Below are 15,755 nucleotides of genomic sequence, written 5' to 3' on the forward strand. Positions count from 1 at the left end.
TTATAAATGAAATCATAATAAAGAAATAAAATACTAATCGCTCCTTCTCAACCACAGGGTTTTGCAGCCCTTCTGCGAGCTGTCACTTAATAGGTTGTACATTCATCTTCACCGTGAAAAGGAAAATGTCTGTCTGGCTCGGTCACCTGCGCCCCCCCCCCCATCCCCCTACCTTCCCAGCAGCAGCAGCTCCCGCTCCTTGGCATCCCGCCGGATCTTCTTCCAGATGTCCATGGTGAAGAGGGTGCTACTGCTGTTGAATACGGAGGTCAGGGAGGACATCAGGGCAGCCATCATCACTGCAATCATTAACCCTCGCAGCCCTGGAGGAGAAAAAGAAGGACCATCGGACTTCAGGTTTCATCTCAAAGGAGCCGTGATACGGCTCTGATCCAAAGCCCACTGTCTTTCCACTGACTTGACGGGGCCTGGGATCAGGCTGTGTGAGTTTAGATTGTGAGCTCTTCGGATGGACAGCACCTCAGGCAACGGGGCTCTGATCCCTGGGCCCTCTGAGTGACGCCATAATGTAAATAACACTCATGGGCTATAAAAAAAGACGCACACAGCACCACTGAAATGCAGCCAGCTCTGGGGAGGGAGGCAGCAGCCCGGTTAGCACGCCGCACAGCAGCGGGTGGCCAATCTCTAGCACTTCTGGAAAGTACCATGGGAGCGTTAATTTCCACAAAGAGCAGAGAGGAGCTCACTTTTTAAGATTTCAGCTGGCCTCATGGCATGGTACTCATTCATCGGAGGATTGCCTAGTGGTTAGAGCGGTTACTCTGAGCCAGGACACCTGGGTTCTATTCCCAACACTGCCATTAATCAGCTGTGCCTCAGGCTCCCTACCCCGAACATAAGAGGTGAGACCGCTCCCACCTCCGTAAATGGCTTTGAGGTCCTCATGTGAGAGGCATTAAATAAAGATTAATGATCTGGATGATGGGATGGATTGCACCCTCAGTAAATTCATAGATTATACTAAGCTGCGGGGAGAGGTAGATATGCTGGAGGGTCGGGATAGGGTCCGGAGTGACCTAGGCAAATTGGAGGATTGGGCTAAAAGAAATCTGATGAGGTTCAACAAAGGACAACTGCAGAGTCCTGCATGTAGGATGGAAGAATCCCTGACACTGCGACAGGCTGGGGACCAACTGGCTAAGCGGCAGCTCTGCAGAAAAGGACCTGGGGATTACAGTGGACAAGAAGCTGAATACGAGTCGACAGTGTGCCCTTGTTGCCAAGAAGGCTAACGGCAAATTGGGCTGCATTAGTAGGAGCACTGCCAGCAGATCAAGGGAAGTGATTATTCCCCTCTATTTGGCACTGGTGAGGCCACATCTGGAGTATTGTGTCCAGTTTTGGGGCCCCCACTACAGAAAGGATGTGGACAAATTGGAGAGAGTCCAGTGGAGGATCAGGGGCTGGGGCACATGACTTATGAGGAGAGGCTGAGGGAACTGGGCTTATTTAGTCTGCAGAAGAGAAGAGTGGGGGGCGGGATTTGATAGCAGCCATCAATTATCTGAAGGGGGGTTCCAAAAAGGATGGAGCTCAGCTGGTCTCAGTGATGGCAGATGACAGAACAAGGACCAATGGTCTCAAGTTGCAGTGGGGGAGGTCTAGGTTGGATATTAGAAAACACTATTTCGCTAGGAGGGTGGTGAAGCACTGGAATGGGTTACCTAGGGAAGCGGTGGAATCTCCATCCTTAAGGCCCGGCTTGACAAAGTCCTGGCTGGGATGATTTAGTTGGGGATGGGTCCTGCTTTGAGCAGGGGGTGGGACTAGCTGACCTCCTGAGGTCCCTTCCAACCCTGATCCTCTATGATTCTATAACAAAGGATTATTATACAATGGCTGGACGCCTGTTCCTGCCAACGCATCCGTGGTGCTTGATGTCACCCCTCTTGGGGACCGGGACCTGCGGGGCCAGGTATCCTAAACCAGCGACTTGGCCCACCTCCTCCTCCGAAGTGAGAATCAGTGCAACCCAAGTGCAACGTCCTTGGAGGGAGAGAAGAGACAGGGCCGGGGAGGAACAAGGGGTATAAAGGGAGGGTTCTGGTCGCAGACCCAGGCTGTGGTGCTCGCCGAGTGAGGATCCCCCGATTCCTGGCCTGGCTCACCCAAGCGTGGAAGGGACTGCTGATCTCACTACAGGAGGGAGATCCCATTCCCCTGCCACGCCTTGTGCTCTTGGATTCGACCAGGCACTTATTTCAATGACGTGTGGTTTTACAGCAAGGGAAACAAAGAGGTGACTGTTATCAGTGCCTAGGAAGAAGAAAAGGAGGACTTGTGGCACCTTAGAGACTAACCAATTTATTTGAGCATAAGCTTTCGTGAGCTACAGCTCACTTCATCGGATGCACACTGTGGAAAATACAGAAGATGTTTTTATACACACAAACCATGAAAAAATGGGTGTTTATCACTACAAAAGGTTTTCTCTCCCCCCACCCCACTCTCCTGCTGGTAATAACTTATCTAAAGTGATCACTCTCCTTACAATGTGTATGATAATCAAGGTGGGCCATTTCCAGCACAAATCCCGGTTTTCTCCCCCCCCACACCCCCCCCAAACAAACTCACTCTCCTGGGCCTAGGAAGGACACGCGGGGGGTGGCCAGCAGGGTGCTAAATGCAGCAGCAGCTGTAATCCTGCCAGGGCCTGGAACAGCCTGGCTAATTCCCCAGCTGTCACGCTTTCCGCTTCCTCATTTGGAACCCTCCAGTGGGAAGCCCCAAGGCCGTCAGGTGGTTTTGTTGTTGGCAGAGCGCTCCCTTGGGCATGGCTGGAAAAAGGAAGCAGCCCCACCCCCCACAGGACACACCCGGGCACGCAAGACCGTCAGCATGGCCAGGCACTGCCAGCAGCGTGGCCCGGACTTACCACTGGGCATCAGTTCGACCACCAGCTTGGGGTAAGCGATGTTGGAGCAGCCCACCTCGGACCCGCACACTCGGACGCACTCGTCGGGATCGACACAGCTGACGGCGTCTGCAACGACACGGAGAGAAGCAGCTCGACCTCGCCGAGAGCACCCGGCTGCGGAGCCGCTCCAGGTGAAGGGAGCCGCAGCGTGACCAGAGAACAAGCCCTTGCCCCAGGAAGGGCTCGCACAGGAGCTCCAGCTGCAGGCCTGAGAGCAGAGCTGGGTCCTGATTGCCCACAGAGCAGCTACCGAGCAAGCTTCCCCCACCGACAGGCACAGCCCTGCCCCGGGGGGACGCCTGCGAAGGCAGGGAGGGTGAAGTGTCATTCCCCAGGATCTGTTTCATCCTGGGCTGCCAACAAGGCTGGCAATCAGTATTTTGGTAACGGGGACTCTTGTCTTCGGGCACTGGACTGAGCCCCGCCCCTGCCACCAGATAGTAACCTTTGGTCGCTACTGTCCTGGACTGGATTTGAACCAGAGGCTTAGCAATGAAAGAAAGGCAGGGTGGCCTGATTGTTAGGGGCACTAGCCTAGGCTCTAGAAGACCTGGGGGTCTCTTCCTTGCTCTGCACCAGATGTGTGACCATGGGCAAGTCATTTAGCCTTGGTAGGCCTCAGTTTCCCCATCCATACAATGGGGATAATAGCACTGCCCTGCCTCAGAGGGGTATGATGAGGATGATTACATGACAGCCTGTGGGGTGCTTAGCTCCTGTGGTAATGGGGGGACAGGAAGCGGATAAGTGTCATCGATAGAAAGAAGCAATGGTCTATTAACAGTTTTCTGAGCTGACCTGGGACGGTATCACCGGGACTCTCCTAACCCACTTCAGCATCACTCCATCCGTTCGTTAGGATCAGGACTGGCAAAGTGCGGTGTGATTGCCGGTGTCGTGGCATTTCAGGCCAGAAGGGACCATCAGATCAGCTAGTCCAACCCCCTGCACATCATGGGCCCCCCGCACCCACAGACTGAACCCACCTGCCAAAATTAGACCAAAGGATTACAGCCCCCCAGTGTCCTGACTCAAAACCGTCACTGCTGGGGCATCAAGCTGGCATTGTGATAATCACTGGAACCGAATCAGTACGCAGCAGCTCCCGTCATGTCTCTGAGGGCAGAGGCCCAAAGGGCCCAGCACCCAGCACCAGCGTGTGAATTATTTAGGGGTTTACGTGGGCATTGAGTCCTTTTTTATCGTCACTGCAAATCACGGGACCGAACTGACGGAACGGAACGAAGGGCGTAAATATCAGCGCATCCATCTACAGCTTCACACCTCTTAATCCTTTCAGCAAAGGGAGGGAGTAGCCCACACTCATTTCCACCTCTCCTTTATGACCCTCAGCCACTCCCCATATCTAACTCCTTTTAGAGTCACTCCCTGGAACATCAGTGCTGGTTGGATTGGGCCTTTGGATCCAAGGCTCTCCGGCAAACCAGACTGGCGGAGCAGAGACAGGTCTCCATCCTTCCAGACCATGACTGATCTTTGTACAGACTGTTTAAAGGACTTTTGCAAAGAGGCCATTTCCTCCTCCCCACCACACCCAGCACTTCTTATACTGACTGGCCCTAAATATTCAGGCAGGGGTAACATGGACAGGCACAGCAGGACTGGCCTGTCAGCAGCATAGATGCCTGTTAGAAATAAGAAGAACAGAATAGGCCAGACTCCTCCTGGAGTCCGATGGGAAAACTGAGCTGAGCAAGCCCTCACGTTTGCAGGTGAGCAGACTCCGAGCCAGATTCTGCAGCTCACAAGCCGTCTGTAGCCAGCAAACCCAGGTTAGGCAGGATGGGATAATGGTTAGAGCTGGGGTGGGTCTGGGCATTTGGAAACCTGGTGTTCTAGTCCTGGCTCTCCTGTGTGCTCATGAGCAAGTTGCTGAATTGCTCGTTTCCTCATCTGTAAAAAGCTGCTTTAATTAATGGTTGCGAAGGGCTTTGAGCTCCTTGGATGGACGACGGCACTCCAGAAGGGCGAAGTGCTCTGTTCGTATTAGTCCAGCACTAGTAATGAAGCAGCCAAAACAATAAGCTCTGCCCGCCCACAGCTCCTTTCACCACAGTGAATTGCAAACAGGAGTTAACGAAGCCTCGCCATAGCCCAGGATTTCTCAGATGGGGAATCTCAGGCGCAGGGAGGTGAAGTGACAGGCCCGTGGTCAGACAGCAGGTCAGTGGCGGAGCTAAGCACAGATCCCAGGCCCCTCGTGTGCTGATGCTTCACGTTGCGATTTCCAGTTTTGTTTCAGATGAAAAGCTAATGAATAACCAAAATGGCCTGTCCTCTAATTAGCATCACCCTTTACTCCTAACTCTGCCTCCAGTTTTTCTGGACCCAAGGCTGGTCCCGTTTGTTAGCTCTGTCTGAGTTTGCTGAGCGAGCTGTGCGGTTCTCAAACCTGGCGCCTGGACTCCTGGAGCCAGGGAAGGGAAGTCTTCTAGCTCGCAGGGAACAGCAGCCCTGGCTGTCTCTCTCAGCTGTAATCAGAGCAGGGCGAACAAGGCAGATGCGGGTAAGCAGGAGGGCCGATTTAAGGGCCCGATCCTGAGGAGTCAGTGATCGAACTCCCATTGACTTCAATGGGGCAGGATCAAGGAGACTATTCAGGGCGTGGGATGCGTTACGATCTCAGGGCTAGACCGGGGCCCAGCTTGTGCGACCCCCTACCGAACTAAAGGGGCATTGTCTTCTTCCCTCGGGCTAGCTACAGGCTGCTCCTGGATTTGGGTCAAGGTCATCGATCCCGAGGAGGCAAAAATAAATACTACGAATTCCTGAGGCCCGAACTCCTGAGCTGCAGCTGAATGGCACAGATTGACAACTTCCCTTCCCAAGCCCAGCAGGGGCGGAGCTCAGCTCAGCCAGCGATGGGGAAAGGCGGCAGCCTGGCGGCAATGGGTGGAGGGTGCCTGATCACAACACTCATCTGGGCAACACCAGCCATGCGGGCGCCCGCCCTGGCTCTTGGCACGGGTTTAACTCGTCCCTACCAAGTAGGTGGCTAATAAAATAATCATCAGAAGTAATTGATGGATGTAGGAAACACCCCCCACACAGAGGCATTCAGAGCTCCAACAAACACTCGAACACAGGATGGTTCCAAACAAGCCACAGCCTGGGCCATGGGGCCATTAGAAAGGGGGCAGGTTGGGTCCCACACAGGGGCAGGCAGTGACTGAAACCAAACATAGGGCCAGAAAGTGGCATAGCTCCACTGTCTTCCAACCCACATCCTTCACTGCAGACACAAAAGCCTGGACGGGCCCCATTCTTGCCTATGGGCACCTAAGGGAAGGGGCCCAGCTCTGGGATGGGCAGATGGCTGTTTTAGTACCCAACGAGCAGATTAGCCCATAAACTAGTGACCTGAACCCCCAGATGTAGAACTTAGTCCAGATGTCATAGAATCTCAGGGTTGGAAGGGATCTCAGGAGATCATCTAGTCCAACCCCCTGCTCAAAGCAGGACCAATCCCCAATTTTTGCCCCAGATCCCTAAATGGCCCCCTCAAGGATTGAACTTACAACCCTGGGTTTAGCAGGCCAAAGCTCAAACTACTGAGCTATCCCTCCACCCAGTCTTAATCTTTCAAGCAATCCCCTTTGTGCTGGCTCCAAGTTCCCCCCCACACCTGGGAGAACCCTATAAACATCCATAAGGCCACCTCATTATCCTCCTTCACATCCCTCCTTTGCCATGAAGCCTCCCAGAAACTTTCTAGGTTACTGGTGTGCTTAGACACCCTCTCATTTGATTCCTTGTACTCCCCCATCTGTCTGCCCGTGTCCACCTGCTGTCTCTTGTCTTAGAGTGTAAGGGCTTCGGGGCAGCCTATCTTGTTGTGTGTCTGTACCGCGCCTAGCAGAGAATAGTCCTGCTCCGCGGCTGGGGCTCCTATGCACGACGGAAATACAAATAACTACCACTACCACCACCAAATGCATCCTGGGTTAAGTAACTCCATAGAGTACAGTACATTCAAGCTTTAAGCTAAGGGCCAGACGCTTTATACGAGCTGGGGATCAGACCACTGGACCATGCACGTCTTCTCCAATTGATGCTTCGTTCAAATAGATTCTTCCCCAAGACCGTGTGATCCCATTGTAGGTTTTATGACCTGATGGATCCCTCTTCCCCTTAGCAGCTGGTCCAATAAAAGGCATTGTATGAGCCTTCCTCGTGAGCCTTCCAAACTGAAATTTCATACAGACAAAATGAGAAAGTCAGCAATTTTAGTACTAGTGTGCTGCGAGGCTTTTGTATTGTTGTGTCTGATTTTGGAAGCAAGTAATTTTCAAGTGAGGTGAAACTTGGGATACACAAGACAAATCAGACTCCTGAAAGGCGTACAGTCGCCTGGACAGGTTGAGAACCGCTGCCTTAGAGTTGGCTGAATTCAGAGTGAACAGTCTCAAAGGGATTTTGTCACAGTCCATTAACAAAGCCTGGGTATTTTTCTTTCTTTCTTTCTTTCTCCCAGTTGTTCATTTAACTTACTCTCCTGCAGCACGTTCTAGGAAGCACATGAACTTGTAGCCGCCCTTAGAGGCTGGTTCACCTAAAAAGATAAAAGTCTACTATAGCTACTAGCTACAGGAGGTACTCTCTTAGCTCAGTTGGTAAGGACTCATCCTGTTAGCACTGTTGGCCCTGGGTTCCAATGCTGCCATCAGGATTGGTAGTACTTGGTACAGCAAGGGTTAACAATTAGAGCCGGTCCGAAAATGGAGTGGGATAGTACCCACAGAAACCTTTGATTTTTCATAACCACTGAAAACCTTTTAGGCTTGGGGGCTTTGTTTTGTTTTCATGGCAATTCAAACCCATCCTGTCCTCAGACCCCCCATTTTCCACTCAAATAACCATTTCCAAGGACAGTTTTCAGCCTGCTCAGCCAGTCAGGCTAGGCAGTGCTCCAGGAGCTGGTGGTAGTTCGAGGACCACAGCTGGGCACCGTACCAACACACCCAGAGAGCTGGCAATCCACGAACCAGGAGCGAGAGCGTGAAAGCCCCAGACAGCCCCTCTCCTTTGCTCATCAGAGCAAGATCCAGGAAGCAGTGCTGGGAGCTGGAGCTGGCAGGGCTGATGAATCAGCTTCCTGTGCTCCTCCTGCCTAGGGCTGGCTTTGCAAGCGTGTGCGCTCCCCCGAAGGGGTTAATGGCCGAGGCAGATATTGGGAATGTTTGAAGACAGCAGCATGTGATTGCAGGTGGGGCAGGGCGGAGCTATGAATCACTCTTTTTTTTTTTTTTTCCCTCTTCTTTTCCTTTCTTGCTGTTACCTGTCCATGTCCACACTGCCTACCGGCAAGAGCCCTACAAGAATCCAGCTTCCGGCCCCAGGAACCCTGGAGAAACTGATCAGGCAGTAACAGGCAGGATTTTGCTGCAGCGAAATAAAACGGCTGATCCCATTTGGAGAACTTCAGATCAAGGGAAAGAGAAATAAAGACAGGAAGAATCAGACAGAGAAACCCCCACGGCTGCTGCCTATCTGATTTTCTGGATTTTTTTAAACGGTTATTTTCCTTTGTATTTTATTTTATTCTATTCTATAGTCTCATTGTGGGGAAGGGCAGGCGGCGAGAGGGAAGTGGATCTGGTGGTAGAAGATTCCAAGGGATTGTGCCCCTATCAAAGCGTCTGTGCGTGCGAGCGAGTCGCCTGTCACCTGGCTGGCAGCACTGGAGACCTGGGAGTCAGAGGAAGAATCAGCTTTTCTCTGGTTTTGTCTCACACGGAGGTCTCCTGGGCTGGGCAGAGCCGATGAGTAAATGAGAAACCAAGCCAGCATCTCCTGAGCGGAAATAGCCAAAGAGGCAGGAGACTTGAGGCAGAGTGTGGGAGCACTTTGTGGAGAAGCCAAGCCAGCCGGAGGAAGGAGAGGGGGGACCTGCTGCTGTGTCTAACACAAGAAGGAGAAAAAAAAGCTAAGTTATTTATAAACAGGAAATAATTAACTCTTATTTATTGTCAGGGTCTAGCGTTCACTGGTGTCACCAGCTCCCTTCTGTGTCTGACGTTTTGCTGGGGCTATGGCTCTCTCCCAGGTGCAGTGTCTGGATGACAGTCATGTCAACTGGAGATCCAGCGAATCCAAGCCGGAGTTCTTCTATAGCGAGGGGCAGAGACTGGCTTTGGAAGCCCTGGTCTCAAAGGGGCCGGAGGCCTTCTACGAGGTCCTCAAGAAAGAGAGCATCCGGGACTTCCTCTCTGAGCTGGAGCTTAAAAAGATCATGGAGTCGCTGGAAACATACGACCCGGGTTCGGAGTATATCCCACGCCACGGGGCCGGGGACAGCGACGGTGACTGCACCAGCCAAGGGGGCGAGGGAGAGTTGGCGCCCTCTTTGCAGTACTGGCCCCAGAGATCCGACCGCTCCATCCCGCAGCTGGACCTGGGCTGGCCCGAGACCGCCGCCTACCGGGGAGTCACCAGGGCCACGGTGTACATGCAGCCGCCCATCGACGGGCAAGCGCACATCAAGGAGGTGGTCAGGAAGATGATTGTCCAGGCTCAGAAGGTGAGATGCATGCTGATTGTTAGAGCACGAGTTAACTCAGCTGTCCAGAGCGGGTCAGATCCCAAAGTCCTCCTCAGCCAGGCAACCCTCACCCCAGTGCCCTGCAGGGGAGGTTTGGCTGAGTGATGACTGCAGGGGCCAATCTTGTGTATTATCTGTTCTTCCCCATTAAGCTTCACACCCATACTTATGGCTCAGATTTTGCTGCAGGTGAGAGAAAGAGCTGGAAACCTGATCCAGCTTCCCCTGGAAGCAATGGGAATCTTTTCTTTGACTGCCCTGGACCCTTGGCAACCCAGAGGCTGTGGGGATAAGAAAACACAAACTCGTTGAGCTGCTACTTCTCTCCAAGCCCAAAGTATCAGCTTTCCCCTGATAATTATCTCCAGGGCCCCAGGGAACCGCACGTGGCTCCGCAGAGTACAAGGGTTCAAATTCTGCCCTGGTGTGAACAGGTGACGGTTGCTGGCATTGCACCAGCTTACATAAGGGCTGAATCTGGCCCAAGGTCTTCCTGCTAGTCCTTGTCAATTTCATCCTGGTTAACAGATGATGCAAAATTGATTAGTGGCTTGCACAGTCCAGGAAAGTTTGATCAAAAACAATATCTGCCCCATTTCTGCAGCAGACTTTCGGTAAGACCCTCCCCAAGGAAAAGGTCCCACACCTGATTACATCCAGCCTTCGCAAAAATGAAAACAAGCTGCTTTGCTGCATCTTGGCATGAAATAATGCTCTGATCAGGACCTTGAGATCAACTTAGCCACAATATATTGGTGGAGGGCAGTGAATGGCACATGGAGAAGTCGTGATACGGAGATGGACTGGTCTGGGAAGTGTCTTCACCCAGAGGGAGGGTGATCGGGATGGGGGAAGTGGTGGAAGCAGGTAGAACAGGTATGTTTAAGGAAATGAGGGCTGTGTACGGAGGGCCTCCTGGGACCAGCATGTGGAACGCCCCTCCTCAATAATGCAGGGACTGAGCAGGCGCTGAGCCTTGGTGTCCAATGATGCCACATATGGAGATTCAGGCTCAAAGAGGGGCTCTGCCCCAGCCTGGCTGTGTGACTCCAGGCTAGCCATCAGGCCAACATTTTCAAAGGTGACCTCAGACTTCTGCTGCCCCCCAGCTTGGGGTGAGTGATTTGCATGACTGCGCCGCGTCGGGAGCTGGGGGGCCTCAGCCCCTCGGAAAAGTAGGTGTCTCCAAAATCAGTGTCCACTTTGACCAACCTTGGCCTTGACCTGTCCCTGCCTCAGTGTCCCCACTGACTCCGACCTACCTCACCTTAGCGCTGGGGTGAAAGAGGAGGGCCATGAGTTGGCACTTTCCTCCAGTATGGAAACTCTTCCACCTGATACTCCTGAAGGCATTCTGTGCCAAAAAATTAAAAATTCTGCACACAATATTTTAAAAATCTTCAAAATTCTGCAAATTTTATTTGTCAAATAAATGTGGAGGCTCCAGCATGGCAGAGGGGAGCAGAGACCACTGCCTGCACAGAGGTGGGAGATGACTGTGCAATCCCCCGCCCCCAGGTCACGGACTCAGCGGTGAGGCTGCAAGGACCAGACCTGCCCCAGAAACACCCCAGAGCCCTGCCCCTGTGCCAGGTGCACCAGGTGTGGGGCAGGCAGGCTCAGCAAGGAAGGATCCAAGTGTAGAGGGGCTCAGTGTGGGGGGAATCCAGGTGTGGATTGAGAGGGTTCCATGTGGGGCAATCTGGGTGCGGGCTGCTCAGTGGGGAATCTGGGAGTGGGCGGATCTGGATGCACAGGGGCTTGTTGGGGGGTTCTGGGTGCAACAGTAATGGGACTCTGCAGGGGGGGTCAAGGTGAAGGTGGTTGGGGCTCAGCAGGGAGGGGTCTGGATGTGGAGGGCTCATTTGGGAATCCAGAAGCTGGGGAGTGTGGCTCAGTGGGGTGGGGATCCAGGTGCAGCTGGTTGGGGCTCTGTGGGGTGGGGATCCAGGTGGCTCATCGGGGTGGTTCAGGTGAAGAAGGAGTGGGGCTCATTGGGGGGGGGTTCTGAGTGTAGGGAGGGTGAGGCTCAGCAGGAGGGTGTCAGTATGTGAGGGTCTGGCTGCACGGGGCTGGGCAGATGGGGAAGCAGCTCCCTGTACAGGGATCCCTCCCCCTGCAGCTGAGGAGCGATGGGTGAAGGAAGCCCAGTGGGGGGAGGTTTGCAGAGCTTCCTGCAGCTGGGATAGAAATCTGGAGGTGGGTCTGACACAGAGCCGGATGCCATGCAGGGGAAGAGGAACTCCCATCTCCTCCAGCCCTGCCTGGACTAGCAGCTGAGCCTGGCAGAGGGTAGGAGCCACCAGCTGGGTCTTCCCCAGTCCTGCCCTCTGCCCCACAGTGGTTTACTGTGCCCTGGGCACCTGAAACAAACTGCTGGGGAGGGTCTCATGACCACTCTTGTGGTTTCTCTTTGCTTCCCCATCAGAAAGTCATTTTTCTGCGGGGAACCAAAGAAATCTGCAGGGGGCGTAAATTCTGCAGGTGCGCAGGGGCGCAAAATTCCCCCAGGCGTAGTCTGAGACGTACACACAGAGCCTTCCCTGCAGGCTGCACCGTGTGTGCTGCACGGACAATGGGGATCAGCAGCCACAGAGGTCCCATGACCTGAGCATTTGCCTTCTCCCCTGCTTGCTTTTCAGTCAGAAGAGCAAGGCAGGGAGCTTCCTTGATGTTTTAGATCCCAACGGGAATAACAGCCAATCTTCATCCAAATATAAACCACACCGAGTGTCTCTTCAAGGCCCTTGTCGCCAGAGGGCTGTGTATTTGGAGAGGGCGGGTTTCCAGCGGGCCCCGTAGCAGGCAGAGAGCATGATCTGAGAACACGTTTGGACCAGTTCTGAACGCGGGCTGCCGGGTGCGGCCGGGGCCTCGCTCTCTCAGACGTGCCATGATCAGTCCTCGCCGCCAGCCAAACAGCGTCTGAAACCAGTTTAGAGGGGAGCCATCTTTAAACCAGACTGAAAACCTCTCACTCAGCACGTGCTTCCGGTAGCAGAGCGGCTTTGCGTTTGAGTGGGCCTCAGCCTGGCTTGGGATGGGGGGAGGAAGGCGCTTAATTCCCCTCTCAGCCCGCTCGGCTGTCGTCGCAGCCGAGCTGGGGTCTCCCAGGGAAGGAAGGGCTGGTTGAAGGAACCCAAAAATGAGGGGAGAATGTTTCCCATTCCCCCCCTTGTACGCTCGGCTCTGAAGGCACAAGCTGGGGCTCCAGGGGGATGATCCAAGAGAGTCGTTTTTGTCCTGCGCCCCTGGTATAAAGCTTTCTGGCCTGGCCCTACATGCCCCCAGAGGTGTTTGGAGCCAAAGCAGCGTTCTGTTCACACGACGCAGGGCTAGACCAAGTCCCTCCGACTTCTACTGCAGCCGACGTCCCGGGAGCTGCCCCTGGGGGGTGCGGGAATGCGGATCCCCATGGTTGCCTAATGAACAGCCACACCCCAGCTTGTGGAGCGTGGTCCAGCGTTCTGCAGGGTGCTAGGGCCAGGCGGACGGGTCGACACCTCGGCCACGGGGTGCAGTCCCCTGAGGAGGCAGCGAACACGAAGCCAGGGAGGGCTTCGAGCCAGCACTCCCCCCGACGGGCCATGGACTGCGGTCGCCCACCTGCGCCCTGACTCCGTGACGCAGGCGGAGCCCAGCCGGGTGGTGCTCTGCACCTGTTCGATCGCTGCGTGGCAGACCTAGCGGGAGGAGATGGAATACGGGGCGAACGGACCCAGGCAAAGCATCCCCTCACCGTCAGGGAGAACGTCCTGTCTTTGGGCCTGGCCTATCGTCCCTGACCCTGGATCATACGCTCCCTGTTGGCTCTGCATTCTGGTCGCTTCCCTCTGACTCATCCCACCAGGCAGATGGGCTCTGCATTCCCACTCCTTGCCTGCGGCTGGGCCCCTGGCCCGGACCCCTTCGTCCGGCTGCTGGAGGCGGCCTGGCTGGTTGGGACGCTGCCACCGCGTTTCATGGACATCATGAGCGCTGGCGCCGCTGCTGTCCAGCCGCCTCCCTGTCGCCATCCCTGTGTGTGCGCGTCGGGATGGACCAAGCACCCGTGGGGGCCTGGCCATGTTCACCACTGCCCCGTCCGCACACTGAGCTCCCAGAGGGGGGAAATAAAGAGGCTGCATTGGAGCCTCGCAGCAGCAGGAATCCCTGCTCCAGACAGAGCAGAGATGCATGCATGGCGGGGAGGGGGATCCTTTTGCAACGGCATACCATTTCAGCGCCTTTCAGATTGATTTAGCTGGGGAGCAACATTTGTGCAGAGGGGTGGGGAGTGGGAGAGACAAGAAGTATGATCCAGTTGCTCAAGAAGGGCTCAGGAGATTTGGGTTCTGCTCCCAGCAGTGCCACAGATTCCCAGTGTGACCATGGGCAAGTCACTGCCCCATTGTGCCTCAGTTTCCCCAGCTGATGAGGATAGTCTCCCATGCAGGGGGCATCGTGAGACTCTGTTCATTGCCCTCCATGATGTGCTTTGAGATCCTAGAGCAGAAGGTGCTCTAAAAGGAATGGGGATTATTAGGAGTTTACGAGCAGCCGGATTTCTCTGGTCATTCCATTGTTTATGCCACTCAAGAGAGTCTGAGCCAGATCCTGACCTGGTGTAAAGGGGTGTAGCAGCCCCATCAGCTGTGGAGCAGGCTTGCAGTTGCTATCCCTGCAAAGTTAGCCAGGTCAGACCTTCTCTCTGCCATACCCACGGTTGCCGCTTTCTAGCTTTAGAGGTTTTCTTCTAACTGCACTTAGATCATCTGGGTCATCCCATGATGAAATGGAAAAAGTGCTACAAGGCATTTTACCTACATCATCTGGAATTTCCTATTACAGCCAACGTGACTGTCTCCTGCCGACAGCTTGTTGCTTCATGTTCTGGGTGGGCATTGCCCTGCGTCTGGCTCTGAAGCAGCTGGGAAGCACAGCGGCCTTTCTTTCCCTGGCTTAGGATAGCAATCCTTCGTGCAGACTCAGCACTGAGCCCTGATGTCAGCCGCAATTTGGAGGCTGAGCACATTTGGCCCATTCCGAACTAAAAAGAAAAAGAAAGAAAAATCCCAACACCAAAGCAAAACGCCGGGGCTGCTAGATGTGTACATAAGAGCAAAGTTCGGGCACACGCCAGCACAGCCATCAGCTTAGTTTGCATGCTCCGCGGGAAGCCAGGAGGACATACACCCCTTCCACTGGGTGTTTATTACTTAGCAGGTTTCAGACTAACAGCCGTGTTAGTCTGTATTCGTAAAAAGAAAAGGAGTACTTGTGGCACCTTAGAGACTAACCAATTTATTCGAGCATAAGTTTTGGTGAGCTACAGCTCACTTCATCGGATGCATACTGTGGAGTTCACAGTATGCATCCAATGAAGTGAGCTGTAGCTCACGAAAGCTTATGCTCAAATAAATTGGTTAGTCTCTAAGGTGCCACAAGTACTCCTTTTCTTATTACTTAGCAAATTCTCCTTTGGCGGAGGGGGAAGCAGCTCGCTTTCTCAAGATAAACTCCAGCTATTTTGACTACAGCTTCTCAGAGCTTGTTCAGGGCTACGTGCATCTGTCTGCGCTGATTCAGTCTGACGAGGGGGATGCATGCCCACCGGGTGCTAAGTGCAGGCAGGGCAGCGTTATCTAGTGCAGGGGCTCTCAACCTTTCCAGACTACTGTACCCTTTCAGGAGTCTGATTTGTCTTGCATACCCCTGAAGTTTCACCTCACTTAAAAACTACTTGCTTATAAACTCAGACATAAAAATACAAACGTGTCCCAGCGCACTATTACTGAAAAATTGCTGACTTTCCCATTTTTACCACATAATTATAAAATGAATCAATGAGAATATAAATATTGTACTTACATTTCAGTGTATAGTATATAGGGCAGTACAAACAAGTCATTGTCTGTATGAAATTGTAGTTTGTACTGTCTTCGCTAGTGCTTTTTGTGTAGCCTGTTGTAAAACTAGGCAAATATCTAGAGGAGTTGGTGTACCCCCTGGAAGACCTCTGTGTACCCCCAGGGGTACGCGTACCCCTGGTTGAGAACCGCTGGCCTAGTGGTTATGGGACAGGATGGGAGTCAGGACTAAATCCTACAAACACAAAGTTAAGCCCTCATGTAGGTATCTGCAGGATCAGGGCCTACATGGCTAAACATTTTGCTGAGTTTAGGGACTAAATGTAGTTTTGGGACATAGTTGGAATGGTAACCAGGAGAAAAAGTGGTTATGGATGTGGAGGCAGGAGTCCTGAGCTCTATT

The 15,755-nt window shown here is 53.5% G+C and overlaps 2 protein-coding genes across 4 annotated transcripts in view; one reads left to right on the forward strand and one right to left on the reverse strand.

Moving 5' to 3' along the window:
- The window catches only part of SLC5A10 (solute carrier family 5 member 10), an 82,643-nt gene that overhangs the window by 16,132 nt on the left and 50,756 nt on the right, over positions 1–15,755 (reverse strand). For all 3 annotated transcript variants that reach the window (XM_007060070.4, XM_043523225.1, XM_043523226.1), the window contains 2 exons: positions 2,900–3,007; positions 173–323 (listed from right to left, as the gene is read on the reverse strand). In XM_007060070.4, the coding sequence (XP_007060132.2) occupies positions 173–323; positions 2,900–3,007 (259 nt within the window). The remainder of the gene's footprint in view (positions 1–172; positions 324–2,899; positions 3,008–15,755) is intronic.
- Positions 8,117–15,755, forward strand: part of FAM83G (family with sequence similarity 83 member G) — a 30,830-nt gene continuing 23,191 nt past the window's right edge. Inside the window, exon 1 of the mRNA XM_007060063.4 lies at positions 8,117–9,482. Coding sequence (XP_007060125.3) covers positions 8,994–9,482 — 489 coding nt within the window. The 5' untranslated portion in view covers positions 8,117–8,993. The remainder of the gene's footprint in view (positions 9,483–15,755) is intronic.

Source organism: Chelonia mydas, chromosome 10 (genome assembly GCF_015237465.2).
Source record: "Chelonia mydas isolate rCheMyd1 chromosome 10, rCheMyd1.pri.v2, whole genome shotgun sequence".
Taxonomy (NCBI): Eukaryota; Metazoa; Chordata; order Testudines; family Cheloniidae; genus Chelonia; species Chelonia mydas.